The 10,885-nt window shown below is 34.9% G+C and overlaps 1 protein-coding gene across 2 annotated transcripts; it reads left to right on the top strand.

Moving 5' to 3' along the window:
• The first annotated feature begins 729 nt into the window (after nt 1-729).
• Nucleotides 730-10,683, top strand: mob3a (MOB kinase activator 3A). Of its 2 annotated transcripts, none has more exons than XM_028028461.1 (4): nt 730-955; nt 3,107-3,647; nt 6,618-6,820; nt 10,258-10,683. In XM_028028461.1, the coding sequence occupies exons 2-4, from the start codon at nt 3,230-3,232 to the stop codon at nt 10,285-10,287; spliced, it is 651 nt and encodes a 216-aa protein (XP_027884262.1). In that variant the 5' UTR covers nt 730-955; nt 3,107-3,229; the 3' UTR covers nt 10,288-10,683. The 2 variants fall into 2 exon arrangements, with proteins under 2 accessions (XP_027884262.1, XP_027884261.1); XM_028028460.1 differs by having other exon boundaries at nt 731-955; nt 3,194-3,647.
• The last annotated feature ends 202 nt before the right edge of the window (nt 10,684-10,885 follow it).

Here is a 10,885-nt window from a genome sequence, read left to right as displayed (position 1 = left end):
GTGCATCTGCCTTGCCAGGCAACACCGAACAAGACCGGAAGTTCAAAGATGGCTTTTCAAAACAAGATTTTCTCGTTGAATGTACCACGGTTTTGTACCTAAAATATGTGTTACATTACATAAATAATAAGCGAATAATATCCAATAATGTCTTGGTAGTTACAAAAAGAGAAAATATAAATTAATCTATATGAGTTTATGAATTTATTCTCATCCTAAAATGACATTGACAACTTTAGTCACAGTAAAAAAAGATTATAATAATTTACTTTGAAAAAAAATTAATTAATCAAATACATATATGTACCGATTAGACATATGATACATTTTGAAATCCCAAAACAACAAGAAGCAGTAGTAGAAGAAGAATATAATTTTACTCCTCTCTACATATACATTTCTATTTTCTCTTATGTGTTTTAAATAAACAACAAGCCAGCAATTAGAGTAGACTGGTTGGTTGCAACATTCTAAAAGATATGTGTAGATCCCTAATCTCTTATCTAATCTGTAATCTGTGTACAAATTCCTGACTGCTGAGAATGTATGAAACACTTTCTATCCATCTCTAATTCCTTAATAACATATTTCCCAAAGTTTTATTCATGTATGTCTAACCTGGGTAAGATTCATTATGTAATATCCAAGCAATAATAATTTATAAATTTGTTACAATCCAGCGGAAAAATTCACGTCTATTATTTTGAAGGGCGCAACCGGAAGTTACTGGTGCTACCGCTAACTTTGCGGTGGTATACTTTTCGCATTGCAGGGAGGAGTCAGACGTTAGTTTCTTCATTAAAGTGGCATATTTATTGATTTATCACCGTATTTACAGCATGTTTAGCTGCCTGAACCGATAATGTAGGTCGCGCATATCACTGACGTACAGCTATCGACGAGTTATTGTGTAATCTTTCGGCAAAAGACCGAAGGAAACAGGAAAGCGGAACAAGTAAGTTCGGGAAAGTGCCTTTCAACTGTGCGGTTTCGTCACCGTTTGATCAGACCGTCTTAGATAACTGATGTTGTTTCTGGTTGATATTATTGATAATTGCAACTGTGGGTATATAAGGTTTCTTGTGTATTATTATTATAATTGTTTTCGTTGTTGTGTTTTTTTGAGCAACAAGTCCGAGCGCGCTGTGAAGCGTCAAGAACAAACTTCACCAACAGTCGTCATGTGCCCCGCTGTTTTAATCTCCGGGGCTTTCATCCTGGAAAATGAGCTAAAAACGACACAAATCCGCATTGTTATGAGGGGGGTGGTGCTCATTCTTCAGACAGGGGGCTAAATAACAGCACTAATGTGAAGTTGCGATGCTAAAGGCGGGTTCCGTAGCTGTTGTGCATCATGAGCTTTCAGGGCTCTGAAGTAGGAAATGACTCACGCAGACTCCATGTTTCATCTTCAATGTGGACGTAACGCTGTTTCACCTTAATTATTGACGTTATTTAACTTGTTTTGAATGTTTTTAAAATTAGTGGCATTATTTTGTCGCAGATAAAGTTGGGTTTCATTTTAAACAATTAACATTTTGAGTGAAGGAGGGGGATTCCTTCATTTTGTGCCCCACCTGTATTCATTGGAGACGCAAAACTTGCCATAAATATAATGTATTATAATATATTTTGTACACATTATAACAAATATTCATGGTAATTCAGAACTTTAAACCCCTTTTGTGGTCATTTTAGTAGTTTATGCCTATTCTTGCTTCTTTAAAACACAAAAATTGATTTTTCTTTTCCTCCCTTCCCATGTATGCACGTTTTAATTTCTCAATGGATATTATACAAAGCTTGAAGTTTAAAAAAAAAATAACAGCAACCCTGATTCTGATCCATTTTTGGGGATTTTTTTTCAGTGCAAAGTGATAAAAATTTGCTCCACCAGGATCCATGGACACGTTCCTTTACAGATTGTCATTTTTACAGCATGGAAATATTCCTGAAATCAAAAATAAACTCTGGTCATTGAGGCATGTCTCCTGGCATCTGATGAAAACTGATTTTAAACTATATGAACAGTAGTTCTGGGGTAATTTAGCAAAATCTGGGGGAAAAAAAACTGTGATCCAAAATCATGCTTGATTAAAAAATATGTTTAGACAGGATAAAAATGTTCAAAAAAATCCTTTACTGAAAACTTGTCAGAATATTTCAGTTAATTATCAACTAAAAGATCAAATTTATGAGTGTGGAGTTTTAAAAACTGCGACAGAGTATTACAGAGAATATTAAACTATGAATTATTTTCTGTTTTTGATCTGCGATTTGTGCAGCATGTACCCCAAAAATGTTGAAAACATTAACAAGACTGACTAAAGACGAGAGTAAAAAAAAATAGTAAATATAAAAATACAAACTTTTTAAAACATTTCAGATGAAATATGGAGTGGGTAATAATGCTCAGCTGTTTAATAACTGAAATAATGTAGAATTTATTTGATGCTGACTACTGAAAATGAATATTATCTTACTATAAATAACCTTTCAGGAAGAAAAAAATAGTCTGAAAATAATAACTGTGGATGTTTTTGTATTCTGATGTATATCTAGTCTGTTAATTCAATCCCAAATCAACGAGAACAGCGGTTTGATCCGACTCAGATTTGAACAAGATGAGTTTTCAAGCAGCTTTTTATGTGTTCGTGTGCCAAACAGAACGGGTTTGGACTGTGGGCCTTAGAGAGCCTGCAGCTTTAGACAGTCGCCTCAAAAACGGTCAACTTTAAAATGAAGCCAATATTCAGATTTGTGTGTGAAATTTGAACTTTAGGGGGTTTTTTCTGTTAATGAGCCAGTTTGTGGCATCTAAAACACCCAGTTCTGTTCAGCAGTGAGAATTCACTGAATGGCTATGATTGACGTTTGTCACAAAATAACTACTTTTTTCTCTTAATAATTAAATGGATGAATGCACCAACAGTGTGTGCTTTCCTGTAATTTACCCCATCAAAGAACCTGAAGTCTTTTTTCAGTTTTATAAGTTTTTGGGGGGTAAAATAATTGGCAGAAAACCTCAAAGAATGCCAAAAATTGGCCTAGCACCACATTTGTAACCCTATATTTTGCTACTGATCCTTATTTCTTCTGCATGCAGGTTAAGAAGCAGAAGCCAAAGCATTTGAAAACACTGAAGTTTTCACATTTTGTTTGCGCAACATTTTGACTGTGTCCTCCTTCACAGTAAATAATTCACCAGAGGGATCCGTCGTAGGCGACCATGTCCATGGCCCTGAAGCAAGTCTTCAACAAAGACAGAACGTTCCGGCCCAAGCGCAAGTTCGAGCCCGGCACGCAACGCTTTGAGCTGCACAAGAAGGCGCAGGCGTCTCTAAACGCGGGCCTGGACCTGAAGCAGGCCGTGCAGCTGCCGCACGGCGAGGACCTCAACGACTGGGTGGCCGTCCACGTGGTCGACTTCTTCAACCGCATCAACCTCATCTACGGCACAATCAGCGACTCCTGCACCGACCAGACCTGCCCCGTCATGTCCGGCGGGCCCAAGTACGAATACCGCTGGCAGGACGAGCACAAGTACAAGAGGCCGACCGCGCTGTCCGCGCCCAAGTACATGAGTCTGCTCATGGACTGGATCGAGGTACAGATCAACAACGAGAACATCTTCCCCACCAACATTGGTGAGTCTTTGTTTTTTGGGAGTTTCGCCAATTTATTTTATTTTATTCACAAATTTTTTTGTTTGTAGACCACCAAATTAGTGCTAAATAACTGAATAAGAAAAAAATATTTTAAAAAAATTATTATTTCTGAATCTGTGTACAGTGAACTGGTTTAATTTAGGTATTCACATTATCCTCACAGTTAAGTTGCATAAATCTGGATGAATCACAGGTGTTTTGGTCTTCTGCACTCAAATTTTCATCTTAACCGTTTCATAAAACTCATATTTAACAGAAAATGAGACATAGAGCTCATTTAACAGCGTAAATCAACCCACTGTGTCCTTATCCACTCATCAGCAGCGCCTGCTCTTCACGTGTGGCGTTTGAGTGTCTGTGGTTCCCATCAGTACGAACTCTCCGTTTATTGTCGCTAAACTTGAAGTTGTTGAAGAAGACCACTTCCTCCTTTGCAGCCTTACAGTCAACATTTGTCACCAGTTTCTTTCGATGCTTTTTCCACCATGAAACTTCTTGAAACGAAGCCAAACAAGTTGAAGTATGGAGGCAAACGGGTTTTTTAGGGTCAGTAGGAATGTTTTTGCAGAGCGTGTCTTTGATTGCAGCTTAGATAAGAGGTAAATTATTTTTGCCGCTGTCACTTCTAATAGCAAAAATATAATTTTGAAAGCTTGAACACTTAAACACTTAAACAAATAACGCGGTGGGAAAATTAAACACAATGTCAAAGACAGACAATAATCAAAAGGAACAATCGCTGATGCTTGAGCAGATGGTTGAGTCGAGATAATTTGCAGATTGTTTGTAGAGACAACATGAGAGTTATTAATAGACATTCAGCAAAGACAAAGAGCTGCAGTGGGTAAGTATGAGGTTATAGTTTAATGTTGTTTAAACAGAAAACACTGCATGTTGTTTACTGGTGCCTGGTTTCACTCTGCCTCAGTTACTGTGCAGAGAAATAGACCAATAATTACATTATAGCCATTAATTAAACAGCAAAAAAGAGAAATAAGCTTTATCAATACCTGGATCACACAAATGCATTATTTATAAATTCAAAATTATTAAAACTTACCGATGTGGTGAATTTCGTACCTATTTAAAGCACAGTTACCAGAGAATATTCAAATGGTTTTTTTTTCAAATTATAATCTCAGAGGAAAATTCAAATTCAGAACTTGTAAGATCAGAATCACAAAAATTGAGTTTTTGCATTTGATTGTGGAATTAAAGCCCAAACATTAAATACTTCAAGCTACTTTATAATGACATGGTCTAAACTAAACATGAGAAATTCTCAATATATTGTGTTATTACAGCCTTATTAGCATCAATATTATCATAATTATTGTTAATACTAGGATTTACTTTTTTCATCCCCGGTACCAATACAGATATCTGAGGTTTAGTATCGGGCGATACGATCCGATACACAAAAACAGCTGAACAGATTAAAATGTTTCTTTTTTTTAAAAACAGATATAAATCTGCACCTTTAGTGCACTTAAATACACCAAAAGCTTCACATCTTGATCAAATGTGTAAAAATAACTTTAATTTGTTCAATTAGTGCAATTAGGAGCAAAACAGCAAATGTAAAATAAATTATAAAGAAATGGACAAAAACAAGAGGGTGACTAATTAGTTAAATATGTAAAAATAAACAACAAATCTTTAAATTGGTTCAGAAAGTGAAATTAGGATTTCTAAATATGATGTAAAAAATAATAAAGCATGACATCACTCAGAATACAAAACATAGAATTATAATGAATAGATTGGGCACATTATCACTGATACACAGTCTAGAATTTTCTCAATATTGGGACTGATGCAGATATTAATATCAGACCAATCATTAAACAATTAAAACTACTTTATAATTAATACTGTTAGATTTATTATTAGTAATCATGTAATTTATGGCACATCATTGAATTAACTATATTAATAATAAATCTAAGAGTTAATGAAGGTATATCTCTACAGTAGTAATAGAGTTCATACTTTACGCCTTCAAACGTTTATCACTTATTATTTTACTGTCATTTTATTGATTTATAATTAGGCCTGTCGTGATAATACATTTTTCTGGATGATGAATTGTTATTGTTATACAGAAGTTATTGGGATAAACGATAATATTGTTTTTAGAGACCATAACATAATAATAATACAAGATTACGTTTTCAAAGATCAATAAACTTTAAATTCTAATGAACATTTAACGCTGGAAAATAAACAAAACGCTTCATAAAATTAATTATAGAGTCTCTGTGAACAAAATTGTCCCTCAAAAAAGGGCTGAAGCACCAGACTGAAGACTTTTGTCATCCAGTTTTTGGTAGAAAGAGAAAAAAAGTTAAATCATGCAAATAGAAATTATTGAGCTTAACCCGATTAATTAACTAATTTGAATTTTTTTGCTTATTGCAACAGGCCTATTTGTAATGTTGAATAAACACCAAAATACAGTCTAACCTGAAATAATCATCTTTAACCAGCCTCTGGCGCAAAAAGCAACTTTTAATAATAACCTGTGAAAAAAAAAAAAAATCAAATAGTTGTGCAATCCAAAATATGAAGCGTTTGTGTTTCAAGGCTGCATTTATTAGATTACCTTCTGCGTTTCACATCGCAGACGTTGAGGATTCGGTAAATCCGCGGCAGTGGCGTTCTCGTCTGGGTTTTATTATCTCTGCATGTATGCATGGCCTCTGCTCCGGCTCAGCAGCTGACTTTACAACAGAAACATCCAGGCAGTGGATTAAAAAAATGGGTCACACCATGCCCTGCGCACTATGAATAGAAACCAGCGCCGATGTGAACTACTTCCTGCTAATTTTGTCAAAGCAAACTGCAGTCAGATGAACAGGAAATGTAATTTTTTTATTAGTTTGTTGTGAATGTGCTTTATGTTTGGTGCAGACAGTAATTGAGACTCTCCATCTGCTGCTCCCCCAGGTACTCCCTTCCCTAAGTGCTTCATGCAGGTGGCTAAGAAGATTTTGTCTCGTCTATTCCGGGTGTTTGTCCACGTCTACATCCACCACTTCGACCGGGTCTCCCAGATGGGGGCCGAGGCGCACGTCAACACCTGCTACAAGCATTTCTATTACTTCGTCACTGAGTTCAACCTGACGGACCACAAAGAACTGGAACCCCTGGTGAGTCAAACACGCCTGGACCTGAGCAAAATAAACACCAGAGAGGCTTTAAATGGGGGCAAATCAGAAAGCAAACAACCTAATAAATAATAATTACACATCCTTGTTTTAATTTGCTGAATTGATTAAATTATATTAAAATTTATAAATGAAGACAAGATTATTTTCTAAATAAGAACTATCATTGTAACATTAACTTAAAAATCTGTATGTTTTAGATAAAAAAGTAAAAGTCTTATGTGGAAGGAATTAAACAAAAACAAATAATTAAAATCAAAGCTTTAGCGCCCCTAGCGGCGAAACAATGTAAAAGCACCGCCATTTCACAACATACCTGAACATTTGATTCTTTTAGTACATCTAGCAGTAGCGGCTGGTGCTAAAAAAACTGAGGGGGGCGCACACAAACAAACAAATGAAAAACAAACAAAACAAATCTTAAAAAATAGCACTATTTGAACATGAATTTTGCCCTCCTTTCCTTCTGCCCTGCAAATTTCTCAATTACATTCTTGTTAAAGTCAGTCATCTCTGTGACTAGTCTTTTCTCCATTGACAACATGGCCAATGCATTCAGCCTGTCCTGAGTCATTGAGTTTCTCAGAAAAGTCTTGATTCTTTTCAGAGTTGAAAAGCACCTTTCAGCTATGCTAAGTTTCCCCCAAAAACTTAGCTTCATTGCATTGTCTAGGTGGCTGCGGCTGTTTTCGTGCCGTTTGCATTTTTCTGAAAGATGTTTTAAGTCTCTTACCCCAGTTGTTGTCCACATTGCCTCCGTGCCAGAACTTTGAAATAGCAAACACGGAAAGCAGTAAAATGCATTGCTTAATGCAAACGTAACCGTGAATCGACCTAACGAACTGCAGCTGCGCTAATGAGTCGAATCGGGGATTGTCCAATCACACAATGTTTTAAAAAAAATTAGCCAGTACTGACACTTTACCAGTAATGACACAACAAAATGGGTGTGTCCGGGACGCAGAGCGCTGCGCCCTGTGGAAAACCTTAAACAACCAATTAAAAGTCAGCCTCAGATCACCTGCTTGCCAAAAGTTGATGCGCCTACATACACTCTCATTAGGACGGCGCCCTGCACATAGGAAGTGTGCACAATGTGAGCAATTAGAATTATGTATTTACTATTTTAATAAATTCTAACATGTCTATTGGACACACAGTATGAATAAATACATTTCTAAGTATTTTGCAGTTCAGAATAGAAATCATTTATTATCTAAACAATTTAAAGGGGGCGGCGCCCAAGCGCCCCCTACAGGCCAGCCGCCACTGACATCTAGGTAGTTATATTATATTAATGATATATATATATTAATAATAATATAGTAATGTAATGTAATAATACATTATTATAAAATAATAATACAATATTATTATTATTATTATTATTATCTCAGTATTTAATTTCCCTTTGGATTAGCAAAGTATTTTTTAAATTTAATTTGAATGATCTATTATTATTATTACCTAAATATTTGGATATTTATTAATTCAGTTAACACATTTATATATAGGTGTGTCAATAAATTGAAATATTATAAAATGTTTATTTTATTTCAGTAATATTAAATGAAAAATTTCAACCAGGTTCTGCTCAAATAATCGATTGTAGGCATAATTGGCTTAACCAAGTTCATTAACTTTGTTTATGATATGCTGATTTATTGAGATGTACCTGTTGTGTCGTAGTGAGTGATAATAAAAATAAACTCCCTGCTGTTCGGCATGAATGAGAAAATCTGAATCATGCAAAATGCTCTGTGCAGTCAAAAGCAAAAACATGGAAACTTCCACCCATGAATGTAAACACAGCAGCTCTGCGGACTGGCTCGTTTTCAGATATGTTGTGAGAACAAATGTTGGGACATTTTATTTGGGTTCAAACTAAAGTTTTCTCTAAAACAGTGCAGTTTTCTTGCAGTCTTACTGGGCATGCTCAGTCTGAAAGTCCTTCCCCCCTCTGAGGGAGTTGTTTATGGATTTAAAACGACATGCTTTGACATTTTTCAGATCTGAATAGTAGATCTCTCTGATAAGATGCTTGAACTGTAAACTCAGAGCTTCAACCTTTAACCTGTTTTCTGTTTTTGATCCATCGACGTCTTGTCATGTGATCAAGCTCTGGAAAAACTCTGCTGCTTCAAAATTAGGACTTTATTTCACCACCCTGGAAGATTAACAATGAAAAATGATAAGGAAATAATGGCAATTTATTTTATTAATTATATATTATCTATTTAAATCACACATGGGGCGACTGTGGCTCTTTGGTAGAGTAGTCGTCTTGCGATCGGAAGGTTGTAGGTTCGATTCCAGCTTCCTCCTGCCACATGTCGATGTGCCTCTGGGCAAGGCACTTAACCCCAAAATTGCCTACCGATCTGCGTATCGGTAGGCATAAATGTGTATAAATGTGTGCGTGTTTGTGAGTGCGACTGGGTGAATGTGACTCTAGTGTAAAGCGCTTTGAGTGGTCAAAAAATGACTGGAAAAGCGCTATATAAGTTCAGTCCATTTACCATTAGTCCATTTCCATTTACATGTATGTTTCTTGCATACATGAAAAATGTTAGTTTTAGCATCACAGAGTCACCATGCTGACCTAATTCAAACAATCTATAGGTGGGAAAAAGCTCCTTAAAAGTAATAATTACATAAATTCTTTGCAATATTTTCACAATTTCTTATCAATATTTGCATGCAACATTAACTGGGTTTAGCTGTTCAACTTGCAGTATAACATTTTTTTTGTTTTTTGACTAGAAATGAAAGAACGACATGTTTAGAGCAGTAATTAAGCCAAAACTGTACAAAAAATGTTCTACCCAGAACTCCTGAAGTTTTTAGATTCACCAGCTTCAAAATAAATAAATCTCATCTGTAAAAATAAATAAATCTCAGATTAAACTCCTGTTGTTCTCCATTTATTAATCAACAGATCAGATGCTTCGTTTAGCGTACACTTGATCATTTGCAGCAAAGCAATACTATAATTGTAGCCAATAAAATGTTTATTTTCTCATTTAAAAAAGGACTTAAATCATTTGTGTATTTGTAATTTTATGTATTTCTACTATTGCATGAAATAGGTTTCAGTAGTTGGATGAAAAGTCTGCAGAATGGGGCAATTTTAATAAAATGTAATTAAAAAATAATCATTAGTTGTACTCAGAAAAAATTTAGCAATACTCTTGGACACACATTTAAATTAATTTATGCCTTGAAAATTAAAGTTGTTTTTTTTTTTTTTATTCTAGTAGAGCTTTTTTTTTTAAAGAATTAACTTGTTTATTTTTACTGGTGCATAAATCAGAAAATCATTGAAAAGTTAATTTATTTCAGAGTCAGCCATTAGTACTGATTATATTTAGAGTTTTTTCATCGTTTTCTAATAATCGACTCGCTGTTATTGTCCACAGAAAGAGATGACTGCTCGAATGTGCCACTGAGAGACCTGAGGACACGTCCGTCTGTCCGTCCATCTCCACGACTGAATCAGAGAGAATGGGAGCAAAGAAATCCAGAGTCTATTTTTATATTTAAGTACTGTAATCTATTTTATCCACATTCTTTAGGTTTTTAACGAGAACATTCTTGTGTGAAGCAAACTATTCCTTTAAAAAATAAAAAACAAAAGAGAAAAAACTCTTGTAGACATGCTATCAGAGCTCAGTATTAAGTGGCGTATGTTTGTGTTCATGTCTTTCTATTTTATTTCAATCATTCCACCATGCTATCTCCTTCCTCTCGGTTTAAAAATGATCTGAAATTAGATTTTTATTTCTGACTGTAAGTCTTAAAAATCACGATGTTGTTACATTAAAGTGATTTCTAATCTCTTTTAAGTGGAATTGGTTTGTTTGTGTTTACATCAACACTGACTGGGTTCCAGCAAAGTTATTATAGTTAAACTAAAACTGACTGAAGAACAAAAATTGAAACTGGGAAAAAGTTTTCTTTAACTGAAATAAATAAAAACAGTAATTAATGGGGAAAACAATTATAAACCTTACTGAAATATAGATATAATATTTTTCATTTTTGTGT

Source organism: Xiphophorus couchianus, chromosome 9 (assembly GCF_001444195.1).
Source record: "Xiphophorus couchianus chromosome 9, X_couchianus-1.0, whole genome shotgun sequence".
Taxonomy (NCBI): domain Eukaryota; kingdom Metazoa; phylum Chordata; class Actinopteri; order Cyprinodontiformes; family Poeciliidae; genus Xiphophorus; species Xiphophorus couchianus.
Note: the sequence above shows the minus strand (reverse complement) of the source record. Positions and strands in the feature narration are given on the sequence as shown.